Source organism: Peromyscus maniculatus, chromosome 8, assembly GCF_049852395.1.
Source record: "Peromyscus maniculatus bairdii isolate BWxNUB_F1_BW_parent chromosome 8, HU_Pman_BW_mat_3.1, whole genome shotgun sequence".
Lineage (NCBI taxonomy): Eukaryota > Metazoa > Chordata > Mammalia > Rodentia > Cricetidae > Peromyscus > Peromyscus maniculatus.
Window position 1 is genome coordinate 44569141 of NC_134859.1, and position 16569 is coordinate 44585709.

General features: G+C 57.6%; 1 protein-coding gene across 10 annotated transcripts in view; it reads left to right on the forward strand.

Annotated features, from left to right (window-relative positions):
* Window positions 1–16569, forward strand: part of Rai1 (retinoic acid induced 1) — a 102372-nt gene that overhangs the window by 80342 nt on the left and 5461 nt on the right. For 9 of the 10 annotated variants that reach the window (XM_076542478.1, XM_076542482.1, XM_076542481.1 and 6 more), the window contains 2 exons: window positions 7199–12737; window positions 15985–16078. In XM_076542478.1, the coding sequence (XP_076398593.1) occupies window positions 7215–12737; window positions 15985–16078 (5617 nt within the window). In that variant the 5' untranslated portion in view covers window positions 7199–7214. Of the gene's footprint in view, window positions 1–3652; window positions 3786–7198; window positions 12738–15984; window positions 16079–16569 lie in introns of all 10 variants that reach the window. The other variant, XM_076542485.1, reaches the window with a different exon arrangement.

The window sequence follows — 16569 nt, forward strand, 5'->3', positions numbered from 1 at the left end:
CTGAAGACAAAATAATATAATAAACACAAACCCAGGAGTGTCCCTCCGTCCCACTCAGTATTTACAGGGGCAACTCTAGGGCCAGAGTAGGGCTGTGGAGCTTAAGAGCAAAATGCAGACCGCCCCTACCTTCAGGCTCCTACCCTTAGGAGGCAGCTCATTGTGCCATTAATTATGTAATTACTGCTGTCATGAGCCCCACATGGGAGCCTGGCAGGGGTCCCAGGAGGGGGGAGGGGCAGGGCCTCACCTGTCTCCTGTGGAATGTTTCCAGGGCCACTTCCTACACCACCTCTACAAGCAGCGTGGGGCCTCAGGCCTGCCTCTGTAGCTCCTAAGTCCTTGCTGCACCCAGGTCACCCACCTTCGTTTGCCTGGGCCATGCCGCTCCCGAGGCCTGCTCTGGATCCAGAAAACATTATGGGTGCTCCTTGTTGCATTGAATACCTAAGTTCCCAGCCCAACAAGAGCTAAACTGCATGGGTGTCAGCCTCCCCAGTATTTGATGGGGAGTGATCACTGCTGATGGTCAAGTGGAAGCCCGCAGACGGGCAGTCTTCCTGAACTCTGCACTGCTTGAATAACGGCAATAAAAACCCTTGAGACTTGGTTGATAGGTTTTTGTTGTTTTGTGCATGTGTGTGTGTGTGTGTGTGTGTGTGTGTGTGTGTGTGTGTGTAAAAGAACAACTTTCTGGAGCTGGTTCTATTGTGGGTTCCAGGGATTGAACTCGGTCACTAGGCCATCCTATCTAGCCAGCCCTGGTAACATTTTTGAAAATGGAAGGCATCTCATACTGTACATACCTGACTTGTGACCTGTTACAGAAGAAAAGACTGTTCTGTGCCCATCCCCCACCCCACCCCACCCCGTGCTTGGGACTGAGATGTACAGCCTGTCTCCAAACCCCTACCTAATACTTTGCTCCAGAGTGGATTCTCTGCCATCCTTAAGAAAGGGTCAGCGTTTAATGAATGAAGCAGAGCTGTGGCCCTAGCCCATGCCAGCCAGCCCCCACCCAAATATGCTGCGTCTCATCACCTGACCACTTACTCTGGATTGTTTTCGCAGGGTTAATGTGACATTTGAAGCATGATTCGTTTAATACATATTTATTGTTCTGGGCAATGGGGACATGGCTGTGAATAAAATAGGCAAAAATCCCTGCTCCATGGAACTTTTCATTTAAGAGGAGGCTAGTAATAAGTTAAGGCAAAAGGATCAGTGCTTTGACGAAATACAAGGAGGCACAAGGGGTATCATTGAAAATATGGTGATGACACAGAAGTAGAAGTGTGGAGCTGGGTAGAGAGGTGTATAGATGTCCAGGAATGGTTTTCCTAGCAAAGGGGACGGCCACCACAAAGGACTTGAGGCCCATGGAGGTGAAGGCTTGCCCAAGGTCAGAACCCTGTTGGCATTTAGACAGCCTGCTACTGGCGTGGCACCTCTTTGCCAAGTTAAGTCCTGGTCCTTCTGGGCACATGAAGTGGAGAGGACAAGGCTGTACTGATCACTTTCAGCCTTCTGTAAGGATGGGTACTGCTGGGGCTTGGAATGTGGACCAACCCAAGCAGCCCGGAAACTCCCTGGTTACTTTAGACACTAGATGGAAAAGCACTATCTCTAGCCAGACCCCTAAACGTCTGGTCTTCGAACCCTGACTGTGGGTGGCATTAGTGAGGTCAGGCTAGCCTGAGCTGAACGTGATGGGAAAGGCCCTGCCTTCTTCATAGTTGACCCCCCCCCACCTTTTCTGTTTCTCTGTTTAGACAGATGGGTGGTGGTGGCTTTTGTTGAGTGGTAAATAAAGTGACCCCAAACAAAGCACCCACAAGAGACTGATAGAGAAGCGACCGCCGCTGAGGTGATACAGACAAGTCAGCCCTGATGGCGGGCACCGGGCCGGCTGGACTCTGGGCCCCTGCTGCTGAGGGCATCCCGCCTGGGATCCAGTGCATCCTAGTTAAAGACACCGTAGGGCCGTGTCTGAGAAAGAACAGGCACAGGGCGTACGGGTATGGTGTTAGACCCCACTCCATTCCCTCAGCACAGCAGGAAAGATGAGTTGGAAGGGGGTTCTCAAACATCCTTCAGAGAACTCATATTAAGCCTCTTATGAGGTCTCCAGCATCTGTGAGGCCATCTTTTTTTTTTTTTTTTTTTTTTTTTGGTGGTTAGCCCTGGCTGTCTGGAACTCATTCTGTAGACCAGGTTGGCCTCCAACTCACAGAGATCCACCTGCCTCTACCTCCGAGTGCTAGAATTAAAGGTGTGCGCGCCGCCACCACCATCACCATCACCTGGCTCCATCTTTTTTTTTTTTTTAAAGTTAGTTTTGCTATGTTGCCCAGGCTGGCTTGTGACAGTGCTGATAATTGAACCTCAGGCCATGTGAATGCTGGCTATACCACCCAGCTCTACACCTAACCTGCCCTACTGGTCCTGAACTGGAGATCTGATCCTCTTGCTTCAGATTCCACGTGCTGAGATCACAGGTTTTTTTTTTTTTTTTTGGTTTTTCGAGACAGGGTTTCTCTGCGTAGCTTTGCGCCTTTCCTGAAGCTCACTTGGTAGCCCAGGCTGGCCTCGAACTCACAGAGATCCGCCTGGCTCTGCCTCCCGAGTGCTGGGATTAAAGGCGTGCGCCACCACCACCCGGCGAGATCACAGGTTTATACCACTACACCCTGCTAATTTTCTGTTTCAGTGATGGGGATGCTGACCGCATGCTAGACACCCCTTATCTGTCTTCTACTTCCTACTTCTCTGCCTGCTTCCGGCTACTCAAGACCCCAGACTCTTCCTGGGGGACCTGTAAAGAAGGTGTTGCCAGCGTGGGGTGGTCTTGAGAGACTGCTTTGGGGTAGAGCTGCCTTATCACCACTACCACCCCTGCCCTAAGCAGGTCCATCAGTTCCTTCCTGATGCTAGCCCCTAGCCCAAGGAGTCTAGCCTAGTCTCGAGGCCTGTGATGTCTGACTGTTCTTGTGGGTTCCATGGAGATTCATCCCTGCCTCCCAGGCAAGACGGGCCATAAAGACTGGCAAAGAAAAGAAAAGGAAAAAAAAAAAAAAAAAAAGACAAAGACCTCCAAAACCAGCTGGGAATGGCTTGATGATTCAGGGCTCACTCAGGGAAGCATGTGGAAGAGGACCTCCAGTGCCTTCCTCTACGGCTTTTCACCGTATTTCCTTAAGGCAGTCTCACTGGCCCTGACTAGGTAGCTAGCAAGACCAGACTCTACCTGTTTCTCCCCTCCCCCCCCCCCCCCCCCCCCCCGCTCCTGGGGTTACAGACTCACACAGCTACGCCCAGCTTTTGCATGGTGCTGGGCTTTCAAACTCAGGCCCTCGTGCTTACACAGCAAGCTCTCCTACCCACTGAGCCGTCTCCCAGCCCCCAAGTCTTGTATTTATTATTCATCTGTAACAGATCGGGAGGCCCTAGGGGTCTCACCTATCCATTGCTCCCCGAACATCTGTCCCTCCTCTGCCTCCAAGGGGGTTAGGCTTTCCATTTTCCCTGCAACTACCAATCAGGTCATAAAGCAGCTGTAGGTAGGTGGGAAGGCCAGTGGCTGGGGGCTGCCAGTGAGGGGGGACATGCCTCTTCCTACCCCTCTCTCCACCTTTCTTCCTCTTTTCCTCAGGATAACATTGCCACAGGGCAGACTGGGAGCAATAACAGCTCTGGCCCACAGAATACCCATCTTACTAATGGGGCCAACCCTCGGGCCTGAAGAGGCTCTGGACTAGTGACTGGAGGCTGGCCAGATACTATAGGTAGGTTTGCTTGTTGGAATTTAGGGTACAGCTCAGTTTAGACTTTGTTTAGCAAGCTAGAGGTCCTGGCTCTGTCCCTAGCACCACAGGAATACAGAGTCGGGCTTGCAGGCTGGGTCTGGTCTGCTGTAGAAGGACATGTAGGCGGGTGGGTGCCCATGCATATATCAGCTGGCCTGAACTCAGCTCAGCTTTCTTGCTGTCTGTACCAAGACACTGGCTTTCAGGGTGGGCATTTCTGGTGTGGTATCTAAGAGAGGGGTTTGATCTCCACTCTTCAGCCAGGGTCACTAGCAAGTCCTTAGCCCCTCTGAACCTTACCTTTAGTTTTAGTTATAAAAGGGACACGGTCGGTGGCCAGGCCCCCCTCCTAGAGTCTTTGGCAGAAGGGCAGTGCCCGAGGCGCAACCTTGACAGCCTTCAGCACAGGTTCATGGCTGTGCTGATGCCTTGTGGCTGGGACCACTGCTCTGTCAGAGGAAGTTATCCAGACTCTAAGCACCATCCAGTTCCACAAAGATCTTGAGATCTGGTCTCGTTGGGCCTGATGTGTTCTTCTCTCCAGTGTCTGGAGTAACCAGTGGTTACAAGGTTGGAGTATTCATGCCCCTAGGGCCAAAGAGGGTTGCTCTGGCTTCCCATCAGCTGCCTGCCAGATTCTGCCAGAATGGCTGAGGGAAAGTCTTGGCAAGTTCCCAGGAGAAGGGGGAGGGAAAGAAGCTGGGGCAAGATTCCCTTTCCCAACCCTTACTGCTGTTAGTCCAGCCACCTCGGCTGCTGCTTCCTCCATGTTGAAAGGTCACCATTACCTGTGGGGGCATTTGTTCTTCTTCCATCTGCTCTCTGATGCTGCCCACCCCGGTCCTTTGCTATCTGCCTCTCATCCCTTCCATGTCCTTTCCTGGTGCTCTTGAAAAATAATCATAATCAAAATAATTAATAACAACAGAGCCCACTGCAAGCCTGAGGTGGCTCTTAAAGAGGCAGCACCCTATTTTCTCATGGCAGAGCCAGCAGGACCTCCACAGCTCCAGGCTGGCAGCTAGGATGCCACCGTGCCTGAGCCTTTGTTTCTGTCCCTTCCTCTGCCAGGGTTGGAGGGTGGTGCTGGGGCACATGTTTCTGCCTGTGTCCTCCAACAGGCCCTGGGCCTCTGGGATTTTAATTGAACTGTCTTTTCTTAGAGATAGATGCCTTCCACATCCAGCTGCCTGTGTGCATCAGGAAGCCAGCCTGTAGTCCTGTGTGGGGAAATTAAAAGGCGCAGCAGCTGGACTGATTAGATGGGGCAGGGACAGAGCAGGCAGGGAGGGGACACTGTTCATGGCTCCCCCTCTTTTTAGATAATGTCTCTGGTAATGCATTTTGGGAATGTGGCGGTGGGGGTGTAGGGAGACACACACACACACACACACACACACACACACACACACACACACACACCCCACTCCAGCCGTAGAAATGTTAATGATATCTACAGGACACTCAGCAGGAAATGAGAGTGATCTGGGACTAATAAAAACCGAAATGTAATTTGTGCAGATATATGAGGGAGGCAGATGTAGCCTTCAGAGCAGTACGGGTTTGTACATATAAACACACAGCCAGGGAGAACAGGGAGCTGGCGTTCTGTGTCCTGGTCTTAGAAGTGGCCCACCAGCAGTCGTGAGCAGGGGTGACATCCACCTACATCCAGAGTGTGCTCTGCTCTGGGAAGGTGAGGGCAGGAGGCACAGGCCGCCCACCTGGATAGATACTGCCTCCAGCCCCTCTGGATACGCACAGCCTGGGGTGTTTCATCCAAACCACGAGGACTGGAGTGAAGTAGATCCAAAGGGTAGGTGGGCCCTGTCTTAGGGAAGGGTAAGAGATGGAGGTGATGAGCTGGGGGTGGGGCAGGCAGAAGGCTTTGACAACCTGGGGAGGGGAAAGTTGTTTTAGGGGCAACTGGGTCCGGCCCCCTGCTGTGAGCTCTGGGCTTCTCTGGATGCCTGGGCATGCCCTGTTCCTGTGGATAGCGCTCTTCGGCTCCCTTCCCTGGCTCAGTTCTAAGACAAAGAGAGGAAGGCACCTTTGTGGGATCCAGACTGAAGGGAGGCCCGACCTCCCCGCCAGGGCAGCCCCCCATTCCTACCTCTCTCCACCCCCACACTGACTTCTCAACAAACAAACAAAACCCCCTGAAACCTTTGTGGTCTAAGGCAGGCCACACCTCCATCTTAGTGTGTTTTGGAACAAGAACTGGAAAGTCCCAGTTCCCTCCTGGGGGCTTGAGCCGCTTAGTCCCAGAGATCTTGTACCTCCTGCGTTGAGCCTGTGTGGTGGCCTGGGTAAACCCTGACATGTGGGGCGCAGGCTCACTAGCTAGCCCTCTTTGTGATTTCTCCAAAGCTTGGGGACATTTCCCTCTTCCACCACTGAGGATTTTCTGGGGTAACCAAGCCAGTCAGTTGAAGGAAGCCAGCAGAGGTACACAAATCTGTGTTGTGACTCTGTCCACAAAAGCGCCTGCCCTCCCGGTAGGTCAGACACTACCTGCCCCTGTCCCAGATCGGGGCTGCCTGCACCAGCCCTGGCCTGTGAAAGTTAGAGGCAGCCTGGCAGGAGGGGACAGAGAAGAGACAGGGTAGTGTGCTCTCCAGTGGCCAGGGGACTGCGTCTCTGTCCTCTATTAGTATGCATCCCCACACTCTGGACTACATAATCTGTTTATGCACCTATGATACCAAGAACAGGAGGCAGGTGCTACCATCCTTCATTCCCAGGAGTCAGAGGAGGGGGTGCTTTATGTGGACAGTTGTCTTAGCAGCCCCCAGTCAACATCTGCCAGAAGGGACAGAGTCCAGATGGCACTGCAGGGGAGGTGTGTGTGAGCGTGCGTGTACGTGTGCCTGATAGGTCCTTTGTACATGTGTGCATTCCTGTATGTGCAGTCACAGCAGGCCTTGCAAGCAGCTCTCCCCGATTGGGGCGGGGTCCTCATGAGTACCCAGTGTGGTTGGGTCATGCTTAAGTATGTCCACTCAAAGACTAAGAGTATGGGGTCCAGTAGGGCCCCAGGGGACAGTGGAATTACTCTGCTAATTTGAACTGTCTGTGAGGGCTAGGCGTGGTGGTACAGACAAGGGTTGGAGGGAGGAGCTGGCAGGAGGAGTCTGGGGGGCGGGGAGCGTTCCTGTGACTTGTCTGTGTAGCTCTGTTGGACGGTCCATGTCCGTGGCAGTCCTCCTTAGCACGACTCAGCTGCAGGCACCGTGGAAGCGGAATTTCGGAGCCCATCTCCCGGCCCCAGAGGCTGTCAGTCTGTGCACAGCTGGTGGGAGGGTGGCCGGGAGGGCTGCTGGCTGAGGCAGAGAGAGCGGAACATGGCCCATCTGAATGCTTTCCCTCTGCACCACCCCTTCTCTTCACAGATAACCGGCCCGAGTCATGCAGTCTTTTCGAGAAAGGTGTGGTTTCCATGGCAAACAGCAAAACTACCCGCAAACCTCACAGGAGACATCGCGCCTGGAGAACTACAGGCAGCCAGGTCAGGCTGGGCTCAGCTGTGATCGGCAGCGGCTGCTGGCCAAGGACTATTACAGCCCACAGCCCTATACAGGCTATGAGGGTGGCGCCGGCACACCTGGCACAGTGGCCACGACAGCTGCAGACAAGTACCACCGAGGCAGCAAGTCCCTGCAGGGGAGGCCGGCTTTCCCCGGCTATGTTCAAGACAGCAGCCCCTACCCAGGGCGCTACTCTGGCGAGGAGGGTCTTCAGACCTGGGGGGGCCCACAGCCCCCACCTCCCCAACCGCAGCCCCTGCCAGGGGCAGTGAGCAAGTATGAGGAGAACTTGATGAAGAAGACGGTGGTGCCCCCAAACAGGCAGTACCCTGAGCAGGGCCCCCAACTTCCCTTCCGGACTCACAGCCTGCATGCCCCCCCACCACAGCCTCAGCAGCCCCTGGCTTACCCCAAACTCCAGAGGCAGAAACCCCAGAATGACCTTGCCTCCCCTCTGCCCTTCCCCCAGGGCGGCCACTTTCCCCAGCATTCTCAGTCCTTCCCCGCCTCCTCCACCTACGCCCCAGCGGTGCAGGGCGGTGGGCAGGGGGCCCACTCATACAAGAGCTGCACAGCACCATCCGCCCAGCCCCACGACCGGCCGATGAGTGCCAATGCCAGCCTGGCCCCAGGACAGCGGGTCCAGAGTCTTCACGCCTACCAGTCGGGCCGCCTCAGCTATGAGCAGCCGCAGCCGCCGCAGGCACTTCAAGGCCGGCACCACACCCAGGAAACTCTCCACTACCAGAACCTCGCCAAGTACCAACACTATGGACAGCAAGGCCAGGGCTACTGTCCGCCGGACACAGCTGTCAGGACTCCAGAGCAGTATTACCAGACCTTCAGCCCTAGCTCCAGCCACTCCCCTGCACGTTCTGTGGGGCGCTCTCCTTCCTATAGCTCCACCCCGTCGCCACTGATGCCCAACCTGGAGAACTTCCCCTACAGCCAGCAGCCGCTTAGTACTGGGGCCTTCCCCACAGGCATCACAGACCACAGCCACTTTATGCCCCTGCTCAATCCCTCGCCGACGGATGCCGCCAGTTCTGTGGACCCCCAGGTCAGCAACTGCAAGCCCCTGCAAAAGGAGAAGCTCCCCGACACCTTGCTGTCGGACCTCAGCCTGCAGAGCCTCACGGCACTCACCTCACAGGTGGAAAACATCTCCAACACGGTGCAGCAGCTCCTGCTCTCCAAAGCTGCCATGCCCCAGAAGAAAGGGGTCAAGAGCCTCGTGTCGAGGACTCCGGAGCAGCACAGGAACCAGCACTGTAGCCCCGAGGGCAGCGGTTACTCCGCTGAGCCGGCAGGCACGCCGCTGTCCGAGCCGCCCAGCAGCACCCCCCAGTCCACGCATGCCGAGCCACAGGACACTGACTACCTGAGTGGCTCCGAGGACCCCCTCGAGCGCAGCTTCCTCTACTGCAGCCAGGCCCGCGGCAGTCCCGCCAGGGTCAACAGCAACTCCAAGGCCAAGCCTGAGTCTGTGTCCACCTGTTCTGTGACCTCACCCGACGACATGTCCACCAAGTCTGACGACTCTTTCCAGAGCCTGCACAGTACTCTGCCTCTGGACAGCTTCTCTAAATTCGTGGCAGGCGAGCGAGACTGCCCACGGCTGCTGCTCAGTGCCCTGGCACAGGAAGATCTGGCCTCTGAGATCCTGGGGCTTCAGGAAGCCATCGTTGAGAAGGCTGACAAGGCCTGGGCTGAGGCTTCCAGCCTGCCCAAGGACAATGGCAAGCCACCCTTCTCACTGGGGAACCACAGCACTTGCCTAGACACTGTGGCCAAGACGTCATGGTCACAGCCAGGGGAACCAGAGACCCTACCTGAGCCCTTGCAGCTGGACAAGGGTGGAAGCACCAAGGCCTTCAGCCCGGGGCTGTTCGAAGACCCTTCTGTGGCCTTCGCCACCGCTGACCCGAAGAAGACCACCAGTCCCCTGTCCTTTGGCACCAAGCCTCTGCTTGGGGCTGCCACTCCAGACCCCACCACGGCCGCATTTGACTGCTTTCCAGACACGACCACTGCCAGCTCTGTGGACGGTGCCAACCCCTTTGCCTGGCCAGAGGAGAATCTGGGCGACGCTTGTCCTCGCTGGGGCCTCCACCCTGGTGAGCTCACCAAGGGCTTGGAGCAGGGCGCGAAGACCTCAGACAGTGTCGGCAAAGCGGATGTACACGAGAGCCCTGCCTGCTTGGGCTTCCAGGAAGAGCATGCCATGGGGAAGCCCACAGCAGTGCTGTCTGGGGACTTCAAGCAGCAGGAGGCAGACGGGGTGAAGGAGGAAGTGGGTGGGTTGCTGCAGTGCCCTGAGGTGGGCAAAGCTGACCAGTGGCTGGAGGACAGCCGCCATTGCTGCTCCTCCACTGACTTCGGGGACCTGCCGCTGTTGCCACCGCCTGGCCGGAAGGAGGACCTGGAGGCCGAAGAGGAGTACTCCTCCCTGTGTGAGCTGCTGGGGAGCCCTGAGCAGAGGCCCAGCCTGCAGGACCCACTGTCCCCCAAGGCCCCGCTGATGTGCACCAAGGAGGAAGCAGAGGAGGTGCTGGACACCAAGGCCGGCTGGGCCCCCCAGTGTCACCTCTCTGGGGAGCCTGCCATCCTACTGGGCCCCTCCGTGGGTGCCGAATCAAAGGTCCAGAGCTGGTTTGAGTCTTCACTGTCACATATGAAGCCAGGAGAAGATGGGCCAGAGATGGAGAGAGCCCCAGGTAGTTCCGCCACTTCAGAAGGCTCCCTGGCCCCGAAGCCTAACAAGCCTGCTGTGCCTGAGGTGCCCATTGCTAAGAAAGAGCCCGTGCCCAGGGGTAAAAGTTTACGGAGCCGGCGGGTCCACCGGGGGCTGCCTGAGGCCGAAGACTCTCCGTGCAGGGTACCAGCACTTCCCAAAGACCTCTTGCTCCCCGAGTCCTGCACGGGACCCCCCCAGGGACAGGCAGAAGGGGCGGGAGCCCCAGGCCGGGGGCTGTCAGAAGGGCTCCCCAGAATGTGTACTCGCTCTCTTACAGCTCTGAGTGAGCCCCAAACTCCTGGACCCCCGGGCCTGACCACCACGCCCACACCTCCTGACAAACTGGGCGGCAAACAGCGAGCCGCCTTCAAGTCCGGCAAGCGGGTAGGAAAACCATCCCCCAAGGCCGCATCCAGCCCCAGCAACCCTGCGGCCCTGCCTGTTGCCTCGGACAGCAGCCCCATGGGCTCCAAGACCAAGGAGCCGGACTCTCCCAGCATCCCTGGAAAGGACCAGCGTTCCATGGTCCTCCGGTCTCGCACCAAACCCCAGCAGGTCTTCCATGGCAAACGGCGGCGGCCCTCGGAGAGCCGGATCCCGGACTGCCGTGCCCCCAAGAAGCTCCCTGCCAACAACCACTTAGCCACCGCATTCAAGGTCTCCAGTGGGCCCCCGAAGGAAGGCCGGGTGAGCCAGCGGGTCAAAGTCCCCAAGCCCGGTACAGGGAGCAAGCTCTCAGATCGGCCTCTCCACACGCTCAAAAGGAAGTCGGCGTTCATGGCTCCCGTCCCCACCAAAAAGCGAAGCCTCATCCTGCGCAGCAACAACGGAAGTGGACCGGATGGGAGGGAGGAGAGGGCCGAGAGCTCCCCTGGCCTCCTGAGGAGGATGGCCTCACCCCAAAGGGCCAGGCCCAGAGGCAGCGGGGAGCCGCCCCCACCCCCACCCCTGGACCCACCTGCTGCATGCATGGGGTTGGCTACACCATCATCCCTGCCCAGCGCTGTGAGGACCAAGGTGCTGCCACCCCGGAAGGGGCGTGGCCTCAAACTGGAGGCCATCGTACAGAAGATCACCTCACCTGGGCTCAAGAAACTCGCCTGCAGAGTGGCAGGGGCTCCTCCTGGGACACCCCGGAGCCCAGCCCTACCTGAGAAACGTTCGGGGGGCAGTCCAGCTGGGCCAGAGGAGGGCCTAGGAGGAATGGGCCCTGGGCAGATGCTCCCGGCAGCTCCAGGAGCCGACCCGTTGTGCAGAAATGCAGCCAGCAGGTCCCTAAAAGGCAAACTCTTGAGTAAGAAACTGTCCTCTGCTGCTGACTGTCCCAAAGCTGAGGCCTTCGTGTCCCCGGAGACCCTGCCATCCCTAGGGGCTGCCCGGGCACCGAAGAAAAGGAGCCGGAAAGGCAGGACCGGGGCCTTGGGACCCTCTAAAGGCCTGTTGGAGAAGCGGCCCTGTCCTGGCCAAACTCTGATCCTTGCTACCCACGACAGGGCCAGCAGCACTCAGGGTGGAGGCGAGGACAGCCCCAGTGCAGGAGGCAAGAAGCCAAAGACAGAGGAGCTGGGCCTGGCCTCCCAGCCCCCTGAAGGCCGGCCCTGCCAGCCCCAGACAAGGGCACAGAAGCAGCCAGGCCAAGCCAGCTACAGCAGCTACTCAAAGCGGAAGCGCCTCAGCCGTGGCCGGGCTAAGACCACCCATGCTTCGCCCTGTAAGGGACGTGCCACCCGGAGACGGCAGCAGCAGGTTCTGCCCCTGGATCCTGCAGAGCCTGAAATCCGACTCAAATACATTTCCTCTTGCAAGCGGCTGAGGGCAGACAGCCGCACCCCAGCCTTCTCGCCCTTTGTGCGGGTGGAGAAGCGAGATGCGTTCACCACCATATGCACGGTCGTCAACTCCCCGGGGGACGAGCCCAAGCCTCACTGGAAGCCGGCCTCCTCTGCTGCCTCCTCCTCCTCCACCTCCTCCTCCTCCTCCTCCTCAGAACCAGCTGGGACCTCTCTAACCACATTCCCTGGAGGCTCTGCGCCGCCGCAGCCGAGGCCCTCCCTGCCCCTCTCCTCCACCATGCATCTGGGGCCTGTGGTGTCCAAGGCCCTGAGTACCTCTTGCCTTGTCTGCTGCCTCTGCCAAAACCCGGCCAACTTCAAGGACCTCGGGGACCTCTGTGGCCCCTACTACCCTGAACACTGCCTCCCCAAAAAGAAACCAAAACTCAAGGAGAAGGTGCGGCTGGAAGGCACCTTCGAGGAGGCCTCTCTGCCTCTCGAGAGAACAGTCAAAGGCCTGGAATGTGCAGTCGGCACCACAGCCACCGCCGCCACCGCCGTCACCACCGCCACCCCGACCCTGGGGAGGCTGTCCCGGCCTGATGGCCCAGCCGACCCTGCCAAGCAGGGCTCCCTGCGCACCAGTGCCCGGGGCCTGTCCAGGCGGTTGCAGAGTTGCTATTGCTGTGACGGTCAGGGGGACGGGGGTGAGGAGGTGGTCCCAGCTGACAAGAGCCGCAAACACGAGTGCAGCAAAGAGGCCCCTGCAGAACCTGGTGGGGACACCCAGGAACACTGGGTGCATGAGGCTTGTGCCGTGTGGACCAGCGGGGTGTACCTGGTGGCCGGAAAGCTCTTTGGGCTGCAGGAGGCCGTGAAGGTAGCTGTGGACATGGTAAGAAGCCAGACCAGCTGGGCTAGGGGATGGGGTTTTGAAGTACCAACAGGCTAGTCGAGGTGTCTGTCTCCAGGGCTTTATCGTGGGCCAGAGAGTAGCCAGGGTACACTCTCCAGGCCCTGGAGTCCCTTGAGGGAGCGTGGAGGCAAGTTCCAGTATTCCTGGGGCCACAGCAGGACACACTTACCCATCCTGCCTCAGGGTGTGTGCCACAGTTCTGTGATCCATTGGGCCAGTCTTCCCACACACCCTACCCAAAACTGGAGCTGCTGGGTCCTGGCGAGACAGAGCCCTTCCTGAGGTGAATGCCGAGGTGGCCTGATCTTCCCTGAACTGGGACGTGTGGGATAGCTTCTAAACAGCATGTGGCTAACGCATGGGACACTGGCCCTGGGCAGCCCCGGGTTACCTGGCCGTGGAAGCCCCGAAGCTCAACCCTCCAGTTCTAAGACATCCCTTCCGAGAACTTTGGACCGCTGCATGCCATCTGCCTCTGCCCTGTCCTTCCTCCCGTGGGGCACGGCCACAGGACCCAGTACATTAACACATTGGTCTTGAGGGCTGTATCTGGGCTCACAGGTCTGGGATGGAGAGTGTATGCTGAGCTCTGGCTGCAGCTAAGGTTCTCAGACCAAGGGGACTAGAAGAGGCCACTCCAGAGCCCATGTTCCCCTGAAGTTTTGACCCCAGGGCAGAAGACTCTGAGATCTGCCAGGTCCACCTACTGCACACCGACCTTCCTGGGTATTCATACCAGCTCTGTTGATTTCCTCCTTCCCTCAGTCCGCTGTGGGCAGCTGAGCTCAGAGGACCGTGCCTGTCCCAGCGGCCTCCCTCCTCCCCACATCTACTGTCCCAGCTCCTCAGGAGCACTCTGGCCAGGCCCCATCCTTGACCTTGGGGACCACTGTGGATGCTGCCCTTGGCTCCAGGCATCTCCTGTCCATGGTGATGGCTATAGACTCTGTGGGCCCTATTGTCCACCCATCTTGCTGAGAAGGGCCTGAGACACAAGACAACCTAGCCTCAGTACCTCAGCCAGTTCATGCAGCAGGCAGGCAGGCAGGCACCAACCCCATGTCCTGCCTGTCACTGCTTTCATGGTGACTTAGGCTTTACTAAAGCTGCCTTGAAATAGTCTTGTCTGTCCCTTCATTGGAAAGTAACAATCCTGGAACCCCTATCCAGCGGGGTACCTGATACCCTGCATTATCCAGGGCTGCCTTGAGGGTCAGGCCTGGGACCCAGTCACCACCTCCCCAAACCCCAGCACTGGGCTCATATCAGGGAAACACTGGTGAGTGCAGGTAAAGGCCCCTGTTCCTGGTCTGGCCCTGTGCTTCTGGCCTCCTGCTGCTCATTCTGGCACACACAGAACATCCTGTTGAGCTGAGGAGGGTGTAAGGGTCACAGGGTCACAGCTGGAGCTGGAGCTGGAGCTGGAGCTGCTCACTGATGAGCCCTGTCAATGCTACCAAACCCCAGGGTAACAAGGAAGGCCAGGAGAGGCTCTCATTGGACAAGGGTTGGCTGCGTATTGAAGGTGTCTCCTTGCCAGAGGTGGGCCTGGCTGGCTCATGACTGGCAGCTGGGGCCTGCTGCCAGGTTGTACCCCACAGCCACAGGCTCATAGTACATGTCCCCGTCCCCCCCCAGAATACACTGGGGGATAGGCTAGGGTTTCCCAGGTTCCCTGGTGAGTGACTTGCAGGGTCATAGTTGAGCCCATTGCTTTCTGCCTCAGTAGCTTCTTGCACTGCTCTCTCCATGAACCAGTCAGACCCTGGTTCAAGTCTAACTTCAGGAGGCTTCGTGTCTTCTGCAAGCCCCAGAATGCCAGCTCCACCCAGTACACTGGCCAGGCCTTTGGTCTTCCCTGTCCTCCACAGTCCCCACTGTATCTCAGCCCGCCATGCCTACCTTCCAGGTCTTCAGGCACCCAGGCTGCCCACATCCTCAGTCTATCATCATGTACCTCATTACCTGGCTAGAGGGGGTCCTCAGGAGACTGGTGGTCTCTGGGTGCCCGGTCAAGGGATGGCGCCCGCTTGATCAGCTGTGCCCCCTGTAAGGGAACTGGGGCCAAGAGCAAGTCTTCATCCTCTGTGCCTTCGTGTCTCCATATCTGCCCTGAGTAGTCCTGCCTCAGGAGTTGCTTGGGACTATCTGCCACAAGGGGGGCCATAGTTACCCTCAAATCTCTCCGTACTCCCCAAGGCCACTGTGAGTGAGATTTGGTCTACTTTGGGGTTCCCACTGTGCTTCAGCTTCCTCTAGTGGCTTAAGAGGTGGACGTAGGGCCCCAGGTCCTCGGGAGGCTCATCCGGAAGCTCTGTATGGAGGTCTTCCTCTCTTGCTGACCCACCCCCCACTCCACTCCAGCTACAGAGTGTTTGGACAGAATCCACCCTGACAGTGCAGCCTGGACCTGCTGGGCTGCGGCTCTGGGTCCCCCTGGAACTTTGAGCTTACGGGCTGTTCCCAGCTCTGTTTTCTCTGGCCTGGAGAAGACGGAGCTGTGCCGGGACGTCCAGCCATGCCTGGCACCCAGTGCACTGTTACCTGCTGAATTGCGTAGTAGCCTTCTCTGTCCTCTGCTTCCCTCCCATCACTGTCCCCTGTGATGATAGGCTTGGGAGCAGAGGTGGCCTGGGACCCGTCTACATCCCTCCCTATGCCAAGACTTGCTATCACTCTTGCAATTGGCCTTCTTGTCATTGTCCTGTTCTAGCCAGGTCACAGCCTCCCAGCCCAGCAGAAGTCATTATGGAGACCAGCCAGGGGCTGGACATGGTCTGGGGAGCATCAGAGACACATGAGCTCAGCCTCTGGGGGGGTCACATGTCAACTCTTCCCCCAGCTCATTTCTGTGCATCTGCTGCTGCCATTGGGTAGAGAGTGCTGCTCCCTCCCATGGAAGGGGCCTGTCTCACCCTCAGGAAAGTGGAGGTCAGGGAAAGCCACGCCCCTTGCTGCTGCTAGAAGGAGCCAGAGGATGAGGACACGCCAGAGCCAGCATGTAAGCAGCACCTGACAGATGGTGGCTGCCAGCCGTGGTCACTGTGGTGACTAGCACCACCAGCCCAAGAGGGTCCTCCACCCAGTGTGCCGGCCCAGGAGGTGGCAGAGGGCCAACCCTCGAGGGCATTTCCTCCCATGCATCACAGGGCCGTTCTGGCAGAAATGCTGTGTGTGGGGCCTGTCTGGGACACACAAGGACTCACTTGCCTTCCTCTCTTTTCAGCCATGTTCCAGCTGTCATGAAGCCGGGGCAACCATCTCGTGCTCCTATAAAGGATGCATCCACACCTACCACTACCCTTGTGCCAGTGACACAGGTAAGAGCCAGCCTGGGCCCAGCTGCTCCAGCTCGGCCCCCAGGGACTCCCGGGCCTCACCTGCCCCAGCAGTTCTTTAGCTCTCTGTCCTCGTCACCTCTACCTGCGTGTGGCAGTTCCAGGATGTGGAAATGGGTCAGTCCCTACCTACCAGACTGAGGATTTCCCAGAGCTCTGAGCAAAGAACTCAGGAAGGAAAGTGAACGGGCATGGGCTTTCAAGGATGAATAGGGGTACACTCAACAGAAGAAGAGAGGTTATGTACCAACTAAAACCAAATAGGGAGCTGAGAGGGTGTCTCAAGTGATAGATTGTGTGAGGGCAACCATCCTGTGCTCCTACACAGAATGTGCCCATACCAACCATACTACCTGAGTGCCAGAGACACCATCCCCAGCACTTACTACAGAAAAATAAAGCTAGGCGAATTTAGGTCAAAATGGAGATAGACCAGCTGGCATGTTGGCTATCAGGACTGGCCATGCAAAGTC